This window comes from Streptopelia decaocto (assembly GCF_964273445.1).
Source record: "Streptopelia decaocto genome assembly, chromosome: 23".
In the NCBI taxonomy this organism is placed as follows: Eukaryota; Metazoa; Chordata; class Aves; order Columbiformes; family Columbidae; genus Streptopelia; species Streptopelia decaocto.
Genome location: NC_138678.1, coordinates 4,356,281 through 4,368,658, shown reverse-complemented (window position 1 = coordinate 4,368,658; position 12,378 = coordinate 4,356,281). Strand labels below are relative to the sequence as shown.

The window sequence follows — 12,378 nt, the reverse complement described above, 5'->3', positions numbered from 1 at the left end:
CAAAGCCGGCAGCTGTGGGCAGCTCCAGCTGTGCAGAGATGGGATGGTTCCCAGGGCTCTGCATCCGCAGGGGGAAGGAGCCAGAGGACCTGCTGCTGACAGAGGTCCCGAGTGTGGTCCCAAGCACAGTCCCACTTGTGGTCTCCCCAGCTCTCCCACCCTTGCACGCTGCATCAGATGTTTCCGATCCTGCGCTGCTAACACACCTGAGAGCCTGCGCGGGCTCCAGGGATGCTCGAAACCTCAGCACACACCGATGTGGTGCCCACCCCTGCCAGCAGTGACAGACACCCGTGTGGAGCCGATGGCACCCACCCGACACCCCGGTCACCCTCTGCTCCCATCCCTGCGTGCGTGGCCCTTCCCATCGCACAGGTTTGCACAGCAGAGCAGCGAATTGCACCTCTGTGTAACACCCATGGAGCCGGCCGTCCCACTGGGCTGGGAGATGGTCCCCGCTCTGCCAGGGTGTCAGTGCAGGAATAATCCCGGTGAGGCTCCCCCCGCTCGCACTGTGCCGTCCTTGTTGAACTCATTACAGATAATGGCCCCACAATTCACCACTGACGCAGCCGGGTACTCCCCCTGATTTATCGGCTCTGGCGGACGATGCGCTGCTACGGGGCCAGCGAGGAGCTTGGGCGAGCGGCGAGACGCCACGAAATGCGGCCAGTTGGGTCTCAGCCCCCAAACCTTGGACCCCAGCGCTCCTGCCAAAAGCATCTACATCCAACGGGAGGGAAATGCAGAGCCGGGGCTGCGGGGAGCGGGAGCAGCAAGGCACCTGCAGCTGGCGGTCCCAGCCGCGCCACAGCCGAGGACAAAAGGCATCTCAGCCACACAGGGAGTCCCCGGCTGTCTGGCAAACTGCTGACGCCACGAACCAGGGCGAGAGGGCGTTTGGGGACAGGGGGACGGACACAGTGCTCCTGCTCACGAGCACCCCGGGGCTTCGTTCCCACCGGCTCCCAGTGGCTGAGCTCATGGGGGGCAAAGGATTAATTGCAGCTACTACAGGTCCAAACCTGACATGTCATGGAGCATTTCTGCTCCACTTTCGCTTTGGCCGATTTGAGCAGCGGATCAGGGAGCAGGTGCCAGGCTCGTCCCCATGCTCCCCAGCTTGTTCCCATGCAACCAGTGACATCTCAGGGTAGCAAAGCTGCTCCTCGAGGAGCAGAAAGCACCCTCCTGGCGCTTTGCAGTGTGTTTTATGGAAAAAAAGAACAGGAGTCTGAGGAGGGTGGACCTGCATCCCTGAATCCCACCATTCCTGCATCCCACCACCCCCGCATCCCACCATCCCCGCATCCCACCATCCCCGCATCCCACCATCCCTGCATCCCACCATCCCTGCCAGCCTGGCTGCTGGAGGAAATGCCACTGGTCCCCAGGGCAGCACGGCCACCAGCACATGGAACAGTGACTAGAAAGCATTTGGGGACCTCAGAGAGTGAGCAGTGCCACCACTCACAGCATCGCCAGGCTTTCCCGCCGGACACTGAGCAGGATGTGGCACCCTGGCACTCAGCACCCACCCCGTCCCTCGGGGAGCTCGGCAGTGCCAATGCTGGGCACGGAGCTGGCACAGCCCCGCCAACACCCGCCTCCTCCGCACCGCGGGGCTGCCCCCGCTGCAGCCTCCTCCCAGTCCCGCGGGAGAGCAGCCAGACCCCCCGGGAGACACAAAGGCTGCCCGGGAGCGTGAGGGTGTCTGGCAGCACCAGGCGCCCAACGCGGGGCTGCAGGGATGCGCCTGCGCGGGGGCACCCGGCGCCCGGCCAGCATGGGGTGGGCGAGCAAAGGGGGGCCTGGGGAGGTGGGGGGGGTTGAACTTTTGAACCAGCAGGCAGGAGATCAGTGCATTACCTTAACGCGAGTTAAAAATAACCGTCTCGTCTCTCGAAATGAGCCTGTCTGCAATTACAGCTTGGCATGTCTGCTCCGGAGCGTCCCCGCGCTGGCACGGCGCCAGGTGGCAGGCGGCTCCCAACAACCCTCGCCACTTTTCTCTGGCTTGGGGTCGGTATTTTTTCCTCATTTTTTGGGGGTTTTGATTTTTTTTCCCCCCTCCTTCCCAGCAAATCAAAGGTGGCTGCTCCATGTCTTGGCTCGGGCTCCTCATCACCTGCATCTTCAAAAGCGCCCGGGCCCGTGGTACCCACCACACCATGGCAAAGCCATGTTGTCCCCTGGTCACCCGGGAATGGGGACACTGCCACCAGCCCATGCAGTGGCACAAGCCAGCCCAAGGCTTGTTCAAGGGTCCTTCCCTGCGCTGCCCTTGCACGCCCAACGCACATCTCACTGCAACGCGCAGGCACGAGCACGCGTGGGAGCGCACGTGGCGAGCCCCGTGCACGTGTGTTGCGTGTGCACGTGTGTCGCGTGTGCCCGCACTGCACCCCGAATGCACGAGCACAAGCGTGTGAGGGAACACGTGCAAACCCAGACGTGATTGCGCAGGCAGCGGCCGCCCCGCAGTATCGCTGCGCCCCAGTGGGCACCAGACCCCAGGAGCAACCCCACTGCCAAGTCCCCTGCACAGCCCAGCGGGTGCTGGGGAGGGGAGGAATGAGCCCCACACTGAAAAAAGTAGGCACCAACCATGCAGACCCCAATATCACCCCATATTGCTGCTACCCCCTCTAGGGCAGCCCCCCGCTGCTGCCCCCCATATCACAGTCCTGGAGGGTCAGACACCCCATGGCTGAAACCAGTGACAGCTCAGGATGCTCCAAAGTCCTGGAGGAATGGCACCAGCCCCGCTTGGGGGTCCCCGCGCCCCCGTCCCAGCGCTGGCTGCCTCCTCCTCCTCCTCCTCCTCGCGGCAGCGGGTGAAAGCGAGCTTTGTGCCGGGGCTTTCAGTTCTCCTGGCTGGCGCCCGGCCAAGGCACCACATAATAATGAACAGATGCTGTCCAAAATGAGCTTCAGCGCAGACAGGCGAGCCGCCCCGCGTGTCCTTCCGTAACCCAAAGTGCCTTTCACCTCCGCACTCGCCAGGCACCTTCAGCGGGAGAGAGGAGCCGATGGGAAGCGTTGGGCTAATTAAAAGTACCGCGATAGGCGAGCAGTGAGCCCACTGCCCAGGGGAGTGGGATGGCAGGGGGGATGGCGGCTGTGTCCCCGCAGGCAGGGACAGGGTGCAGTGGGGTGACAAACGGGAGACCCCACACTCAGCTCCACAGCATCCCCATGGGCGACCCAAGGGCACGGTGACACCACGGCTTGGGGTGGACCCTGGGGATGGAGCGAGGGGTCCGACTGTGCCTGGACCCTGCTGTGGCGGTGGGGAGGGGAGAGTCATCCCCTCCCTGTGCGCTCCTCTGCAAGGACATGGTGACAAAGGCCAGGGGACATCCCAGTGCCAGCAGCATCCTAGTGAGGATCCCACTGGGATGGGAAGCCAGGCCACGGAGCTCCAGCTCTTTCCCGCATCCCACCTGGCCTGACCCACGGGGGAAACAGCATCCCTGCAAAATATTTATGAGGCTTTTTAAGCACAAAGCCAAACACCAGGAAATTCGTTTCCCAGCCCAGGATGCTGGTCCCCCCATCACAGCACTGGGCAAACAGGGATAGATGTGCATAGGGACCGGGGCGCGGGGAGTGATGGAGACAACGGCGGGCTGCGAGCGCCCTTCTAGTCCACAGGATCTTAACTGCAGTTTATATTCCAGTGGTTATTAAAAATAAAGGGGGGTGTGGGGAGGAAAGCTAAGAGCAGAGCAAGCTGTTCATTTGGAGCCTTTCCCTTGGGTTTAATAAAGCCCCACTCACTGCTGTAGTATCATTTTTATGCTATCATAAAGCTGGACCATTTAGCAGGTTTGTGTTACTTCAGCAGTTAGCGCCGCATGAAAAGCGATTCCACAAGAAGGGGGGGTGGGGAAATTAGAAGGAAGATGAAAAACTCCAAAAGGAGAGAGAAAAATGAGGCAGGAAGGAGAGGAGCCCGGGGGATTCCTCAGAGCCAGCAGCTCATCACAGCAGCTCACGGGGGAGCGAGCGGTTCCCCGTCCCTGCGTGGAGTTGGGAACAGGCGAGGAGTCCCCTGCCCCACACTGGGATGCTGGAGGGTCGGGTACCACAGCCCAGCATCCCCGGGGATCCAGCCTGTGCTGCGGGGAAGGGTCAGAGGTTCCCTCGCATCCAGGGGACACCAGGGACGTTGCACCTGTGGGCACGGGAGAGCCGCGGTGGATATCCAGGGGTGTTTGGGGATGGAGCAGGCAGGTTTCCCCGAGGTAATGGAACCAGCCGAGCTCTCCCGGCCCCAGGCAGCTCGCTGGGGAGCACCAGGCTCTCCGTGCTGCTGGAAAAATCTCCATATAAGGGGAAGATGGGGATACGTGAGCGGAGCCAAACTGCCCCAATGGGAGCCCTGAGCGGGCAGCACCACACTCAGCCCAATGCCCTGGGGCTGTGCCCCCCTGGCCGGCTGGCAAGCACACTGCTAATCCCAGCGCCAACGGAACCGAGCCTGCTGCGCGTCCCTAGAGTCACGTTACCCCAGAGCCACGTCACGCCACCCTCCCCAGCGCCCTCCTCCACCGCTGTGCCAACCGCCGTGGCACCACCCGCTCCCTCGCTGGCACCCGGGCTGCCCTCTGCACGGGGAGCGTCATCCCCGTTAGTCCCAGGCGCTGGTTTCGAGCCTCTCCAGCCACACTGGGCAACATCCCAGGTCCAAGAGGGGAAGGGCAGGCGTTCGGTGGCATCAGTGACAGCGCACGCAGAGCCAGCGGGATGCTCTTGCTGCACCCAGGACACAGCTCTGTCCCCAAGGCTCAGGGGTCCCCATGCCCCCCGGGGAGGCGATGCACCCCAGTGCACCCCAAACCCTTGGGCAGCAAGGGGCACTCAGACCACGCTCCCACCCAAGCACCCTTTCCAGCCCTTTTTCTCCCTAATTCATTTCCATCCTGCCCTGCAAGGGGAAGGTGGCACTTGGGGAGGGGGGTTTCTCCGCGTGACAGCCCCGAGTGTTCCCAGCTCTCCGGGGCCAGCGGGACCCGGCAGTCCCGCTCCCCCACTCTGGGAGCAGCCGTCGCGCCACCGACCCGGCAACATAAAAGAGGAGGAGGTGAAGGGGAGGGCTGGGAAATTAAGGTTTTCAGCACTGTCAGAGTCACATCAAACAGGCATCCACCAGCTGATTGCTTGATTGTTATATTTTGGATGTCAAACCAGAGCAAGCAGAAACCTTTAAAATGCATCAGTGCCGCTGCCTTTTTGACGGAGGGTGTTGGTTTCCCATTAACAAGTGGAAAGCGTGAGCTGGAGCAGAAAACTTCAAGCGCTTTGGAATTGATAAAATAACAACTCCCTAATTAAGCAGAACTGTCAGTCAAGAGGCGCCTGCTGCCCTGCATCGGGAAGCAGCAGGTCCGGGTGCACAAGCCCAACGTGCCGGCCCAGGCTGCTGTGGTACGGGGGTGCACATCCCAGCCAGCGCAGCCCCCGCTCCCCGTTAGACAGCGCTGGGTCCTGGGCCCGGTGCTGAGCACGGCCACAGTGTTCCAACACTGTGCCTCAGTTTACCTCGCCCTAAAACCATGTAATACAACCCACAGCTTGGTGGGGAAGGAGAGGCCTGACCCCATAATGCGCCCCGTGCCGGTATCCTTCCCTCCGAGAGATAAATAAGCAGCCTGGGACGTGTCGGACACACCGGACACCACGGGCAGGTGCGGGTGCAGCATCCCCACGGCCGGTTGGATGCGGGAAGGGGTCCTGCTGGGACAGTCCCCACAGTGCTGGAGCAAGGTGGGGGGGGTTGGACAAGTCCTGCCAGACCACCAGCAGCGCGGCCATCGCACCGTGGGGATGTCGTGGTCCCGGACCTCCACCGTCCTGCTCTCCCCGGCACAGGGAGGCTGCAAAGGAGCTAATTAAAGGAGCAGCCCATTACCCGAGCCTCCCCTCTGACACTGCTGTGCTGGGTAATGAAACACTTTAAATCCGCCATGCTTTTCCCAGGCCTGGGGCAGGAGGGACGTGGCATCTCCAGGGGCTCTTTAATAAGCCACCAGCAGCTCGTTACCACAAAATGGACTGCCCAGCGCTCTGGGTGCTCCCTCGGCACAGGGAGTGCCAGGCTGCCCCAGGGAGGGATGTGGGGAGCTGCCAGGGGGTCCGGGGCAGGGGACAGCCAGGAGGGACATGGGGCTGTGGGGAAGGTGCTTAACCCCTGACACGCTGGTGTCTGATGAGGCAGCCAAGCAAAGGGGGTCCCCGCACACCCCTTCACGTCCCAGCTGGGGATTGGGCACCTGCAGCATCAGGACAGGCCCCAGGGTGCCCTGCCCGATGCAGTGAGAGGGCAAGAGCAGCGGTGCAGCCCGGGTAGTGGAGCCCAGGGAAGGTCGGCAGAGCCACGGCGGAGCTGCCTGGAGCCAGGGACAGCCCGGGGGGTGGAGAGCATCCCACCCCAGGGTGCACCCCGGAGAGCCACCCGAGCCAGCAGCTCCTGCAAATGCCCCGTCGTGCCCAACAGCAGCCGGACCCCGAGCCCGACGTCCTCCCTTGCACATCACAGCATCCCGGGAGGCAGCCCCCTCGAGAAAACCACCAAACCCCGCACAGCGTGACGGGGCTCCACTGGTAGCACCCCAGAAAGTGTAGGTATGGGGACACAGACCACACACCATTCCTACACCCCAAGGGACACTAGGAAGGGCATGGTGGCAAGGGACAGGGCTGAACAACCCGCATTGCTCCCACATGCTCTCTGGCGGAGGCCTCGCCAGGAGGTGTTGGCCCAACCGTGGCTCTGGGACACACCAGGGACCCCCGGGGTGACAGAGGACACTGAGAAAGGCCACTCCTGCTTTCCCAGGAGGACGCCCTCGAGAGTCACCTCTGCCAGGACCGGTGCAGGCAGACAACGCTGCCTCCACAGCCCGTCCTCACCCAGGGGCCGACAGCCGGTGCTGCCGTAGGCGGGACGTGAAGCCTGTGCCACCTTGCACACCCGCACAGACACACCCGCGTGTTGCCACTGTCCCCTGTGCATGCCCTGACATGCCCAGAGAGGACACAGGTCACTCCTCCATCCCACACAAGCTGCAGGTGGATCCAGCCCCAGCACCATCTGTGACAAGGGCGGCTGCTGGTCCCACTGGCCCCGGCTGGGATCCTTCCACCCGGGGAGGTCTTTGCTCCATGGCTTTGGCTCATGTGCCAGCGCCATGAGACACGAGCATCCTCCTTCCCCGCTCATGCCCGGCCACGCTGGGCACACAGACTGCACACAGCTCCGTCCCCCCCACTGCCCTTCAGGGACACTGAGCTGGGGATCCCCCAGCATCCCACACACCCCAACACACACACTGCCTGGGAATCCCTTCGCTTCTCATCCCGGCCCCCCCGGCCACCGTTCTGGAGCACCGACAAACCTCCCCAACATCTCCCCAGACCCCACCAGTGCGTGTCCCCCACTGTCCCCAATGGGTGCAAGCCTTGGGGAAACCCTTCTCCCCCAGCGCACACCCAAGGCCACACAGGTCTCACCCCAGGTGGAGGTTTGATCAGCCCCCACGCAAACGCCACCTCTGCAGCCCCTGACACCTCCCCAGTGAGTCTCCGCACCAGGGGGACACCGGCTGTCCCCTGCCCACCCCATCGCAAGCGGGACAAGGCGGAGAGGACACCCAGCCTCCACGCAACACCAGCACCCACAACCGCAGGTGCCACAGACAAAGTCCAGACTCCCTGCCCCAAAAATGCCCTGTTTGCAACCAAGAAGACCAGGTCTGGCCACCTCCAACGGAGCCAGGACACATTGGAGCCAGGGCACATGGTGCCAGGGGCACAGGCTATGTTAGAGCCCCCGAAGCCTCGTTACACACTAATCACACTGGAGGTGACAGGGCTTAGGGGAGGGCTTAAGAGAAACCATCTCCTTTTTACTGACACCATCTGGACACGGCGATCTCTTCCCCCTCCCAGTGCAGAGCTGGGTGAGCGTCAGCCGGAGGGGCAGGGGCTGCTGTGACCCCCCAGGACCCGGCATCCTCCGTGCTGGGATGGTTGGTGCGATGCACCCCCAGCTCACACCGAGCAAGAAGGGGATTACTGCCCACACCAGGGATTTCTAACAAGCCCACGGTGCCAGGCGGGAGCAGAGCTGGGGAACGCGGAGCCGTGGGGGCTGTGTGCTGCCTGCGTGGCCCCCAGGAGGGAGACGCGGCCCCAGGGAAGGCAAGGGCTGAGCCAGAGGAGACGCACTGGATTAAAAGTGCATCTTTTTATCCAGAATTGGGTAAAAGCCAGCCCGGAGACACCTGTTTGGGGACAGCTCTCCCTCCAGCTGTCCTCCCGGGTGTGCCAGCGGCACTCAGGGACCTGACGCTGCTGGGGTACCCGCAGGCAGGGACAGGCGGAGCCATGGCAGCGTAGTTGCCGTTCCCTGTACCCTACTGCTCGCACACCACGACCACCCACCCCGCCGCAACCCCCCTCTCCTTGACCTCCCCGGGGAGGATGGCGGCACCGCGCTCCAGCTCTGCCGTGCCACCCAGCCCGAGGCCAGCTGGGGACAAGACCACCCCCAGTTCCAACACACAGCACCGCGACACACCGGCTCTCCCTAAAACTTGACCAAGCCGTTATCCCCCCAACCGTGAGGAATGCAGGAATTCCCCCAGGCCCCAGCCAGGGGGAAGCATCCCAGCATCAGTGCACCTTTGGGAGCTGGGGGGAAAGTTGCATTGGGGTTCGGGTCGGGGGAGTCAGGTACCTTCCAGCCAGCGGAGCTGTTGCTGTCTCCTTTATCCTTAAAGTAGGGGACGTATCGCACCATCCAGTCGTAGATCTGCGAGAGGGTGAGGCGCTTCTCCGGCGAGCTCTCGATGGCTTTGGTGATGAGGTCGGCGTAGGAGAGGTTGCCCCAGGCGTTCCTCCGGGAGGTCTTGGCCTTGCGGAGCTGCCCGACGTCCGCGCCGGGGGGCGGCAGGGAGGCGGCGGCGGCCGCTCTGCGCTCCGCCGGGGCCGCCGCGTTCTCGGCTCCGTCCCCGCCACCGGCCGCCAGCGCCGGGGGTCCCCCCGCCGCGCCCCCATCCTCCTCCTCCGCCGCGAAGTCGGGGTGGGGGAGAGGCCAAGTGCAGGACCGGGGCCGGCTCTGCGGCTCGAAATCCGGGTCGATCTCCACCTGATGCGCCTGGAGCTTTTCTTCCATGGTCCCCTTCCCGCCGCTCCCCTCCCCACCAACAACCTCCTCCCCGGAGTTACGGTCGGTTTCCACCGAAAAAAAAAAAGAAAAAAAAAAAAAGGAAAAAAAGCAAAACAACAACCAAAAAAAACAAAACACGGGAGGGAAAGGAGTGCGAAGAAGGGCTCCAAGCTCGGATGGAGGGGGTGAAGGGAAGGAGGAGCCGCTCCGTGCGCCCGGGTCCTGGGGTGCAGCCCGAAGTCCGGCGGAGCTCTAGGAGGCGGCTCTGCCCGGCTCCGCGCCGGGAAACCGGAGGCTAACGGGAGAGACGAGCCGGTGGGGATGCTGCATATTCATCGGTGGCCTCTCCGGCCCGGGCCGGACGCGGGGGGGGTTTGGTTTGGGTTCTTTTTTCTTTCTTTTTTTCTTTTTTTTTTTTTTTTACCAGCCGCAGAGCTCCGAAGTCGTTCCCGGCACAATAGGCAGCGGAGCGGCTGCGGGCGGGCAGGGCGCGGGGGCTGCCGCATCCATCGGCGGAGGCTGCACCGGGCTGGCGGCGCGGTCAGGCAGCAACAGATGAACCGGAGCGACCGGCGGCGGGCTGCATCCTCGACCGGGAACCGGCGTACTCCGGAGCCGGGCGGCGGGGCACCTGGGCGGGGAGAAGCGGGATGGAGTTGGGGGGGGGTGGCGGGAGCCTTTGGCACGGCGGGCGCTCAGCCTCCCCCCGGGGCGGCTCGGGGCCGCGGCGGGCGGCCCGGCGCTAAGTCCGGCGGCGCAGCGGAGCCATGCTGGCGGGCGGCACGCACCTGACAGCGCCGGGCGAGGGCGGCGGCGGGGCGGGCGGCGGGCGGCTCCCCGCCCCTACGCCCCCCCGCTCCGTTTCAGCGGCCGCGCACCTGCCCGCCGACGCCGCCGCCGCCGCGCTGCCGCCACGGCGCGGGCAGGCCACATGCTGGGGCGGCCGCCGCTCGTTCGTTCGTTCGCTCGCTCGTTCGTCCGCTCCCTCCTTCCCTCCCTCCGCCGTGCCCGTCCCCGAATGCGGGCGCCGCCGTGACACAGGGGGAGGGCCCGGAGGGGCGGGGGAAGGGCGGGAGAGGGGAGTGCCCCAGCGCCGCGCGGGGCAGCGGCGGGGCGGGACGGAGCGGAGCGACCCGGCACCGCGCTCCCGGCTCCGCGCTGCGCCCCCCGGGCCGCGAACCCCCGGCGGCGGCGGCGGCCCCACGTGCGCCCCGGGCGCCCCCCATTGTTGCCCCGAGCCGCCGCCGCCGCCTCATTGGCGGGAGGTGCCCGACGGACACGCCCCCCGCGCCCGCCTATTGGCTCGGCGCCGGCGGGACGCTCCGCGAAGGGGAGGGAAAGCGAGGGAAGGGGGAAACGGACCCTCCCCGCTGGTGACGTCAGGGGTGCCGGCTGCATCCGCGCGTCACCCCGGGCAACGCCGGCCGGACACGCCCCTTTACTACAGACCACGCCCCCTTGCCCACCTCGACCACGCCCTCTTCGGGAGACCCTCGTAACCTGGCTCCGCCCCCTGCCCGGAGGACACGCCCGCTCCGAGAAAGCCCCGCCCCGAGCCCGAGGCCCCGCCCACGCCGCGGGGGCTGCGCCCACGGGCAGTTCGGGGGTCTGCCTGGCCCTGCCCTCCGCTCGCAGCTCCGGCCCCCACCCGGCGTCCCGGCCCCACACACGCTGGGGGTGCCACCCTAAAGGCACCCCCTGCACCCTGGTGGTGACACGACCTCCCCTCACACCCACGGGGGTGCAAACGTCTCTGTATGCACAGACACGTGTCACCCTGTGCCCACCGGGGACACACCTGCCCCTGCACCCACAGGGGACAAGGGTGGCAGGAGCAGCTGTGTCCCCTACCCACCACATACCCAGGCTGTCTCCCCTGCAGCCCCCCCAGTGACCAGCCCCTGTCTGCCCCACGCTTCCCCCTCTGATCGTCCCCACTGCAAACTCGTTCCACTGTGCCTCGCTGGCCCTGGGGACACTGTCACCGAGCACCCTGGCTCGCTCTGGGGCTTTGTCACCCTTGCTGCCACCCGTTGTGCCCATAGCAGTGTCTCTAACGCCACAGTCACATGTGATACTGTTCCTGCAGCCCCATTCATTGTCCAAGGGGACGGGCTAAGGTTACCCAAGCAACTATGAGCTGACAGTTCCAGCCTCGAAGTGCTTGCCCTGACAGCTCTAATAATATAATAAAGTATAATATAATCTAATAAATATAATATAATACCATAAATAAAATACAATATACAGGAGGGACTTGACACGCGCTCTGTCTCACACAGCCTGCGAGCGGTAGCACTGGCTGCAGATGCCCCGGCCGTCCCTGGAGACACATCCCAGCTGGCTGGGGGCTGAGGTTCTGCATGAACGGGAACCTGCTGACCAAGCACCACATCTACTTGTTCCGCTGGGCTGGGCCGATGTGCCTGGGGTGCCAGATGTGCCCTGGCCAGCCTGGCTGTGGCCACACAGGGTGTGGGATGCGGGAGCAGCCCTGGGAACAGACCTGAGTGCCAAGCCACCCTGACCCTCCAGACCCCGGGGTGGAACCAGCCTCCACCTCTGCCTGTGCTGCCTCCTCCCTGGAGCATTTCTGCTGGGATCTATCCCACATTCCCTTTTACACCCATGGTCTCTTTCCCCATCCCCGAGGGCCTGCAAGGCAGGATTATTCCCTTCTCTCTCTGCAGCCTTTTTGCCCACTTGGAGCTCAGCAACATTTCTTCCCTCAGTCTTGTCTTTATTAGTAAAGCCCTCCCACATTTCTCACCTGCTCTTCCAGCCTTGTTGTTCCAGCCCAGGCTCAGCTCTCCTGTGCTAAACCGAGCAGGGAGGTCCCAGCCTGCACAGCCCTCCCTGTGCTGCTCCCATGGGTTGCTCCTGCAGCATTCCTCCTCCTCCTCCTCTGCTGCAGTGGGTGCATCTCCTCACCATCACCCTGAGCCACCTCACCCCTTGTGTGACAGCGCTCAGACCTCCCTGCCCGCACTGCCAGGTCTCCACAGTGCTTTATCAATACCTAATTCTGCAGAAACGTGCTGGTCTTGCTCACCTGGTGCCTCAGTTTCCCCACCTGTAGAACAGTATTTACCCTTGCAGACAAGGGTGGCTGCTCGTGGTGAAGGTGCCAGGCAGGTGTTGGATGACTTCACAGCTCCTTGCACCTAAAAGCAACCAAAGCTGCCCGATACTCCCATCCC

The 12,378-nt window shown here is 64.0% G+C and overlaps 1 protein-coding gene across 2 annotated transcripts in view; it reads right to left on the bottom strand.

The window, feature by feature from the left end:
• Positions 1-10,182, bottom strand: part of FOXO6 (forkhead box O6) — a 32,778-nt gene extending 22,596 nt beyond the window's left edge. Inside the window, exons 1-2 of one of the 2 annotated variants that reach the window (XM_082071677.1) lie at positions 10,057-10,182; positions 8,747-9,809 (exon numbers count right to left, since the gene is read on the bottom strand). In XM_082071677.1, the coding sequence (XP_081927803.1) occupies positions 8,747-9,184 (438 nt within the window). In that variant the 5' untranslated portion in view covers positions 9,185-9,809; positions 10,057-10,182. Of the gene's footprint in view, positions 1-8,746; positions 9,810-9,966 lie in introns of both variants that reach the window. The other variant, XM_082071676.1, reaches the window with a different exon arrangement.
• Between the last annotated feature and the right edge of the window lie 2,196 nt (positions 10,183-12,378).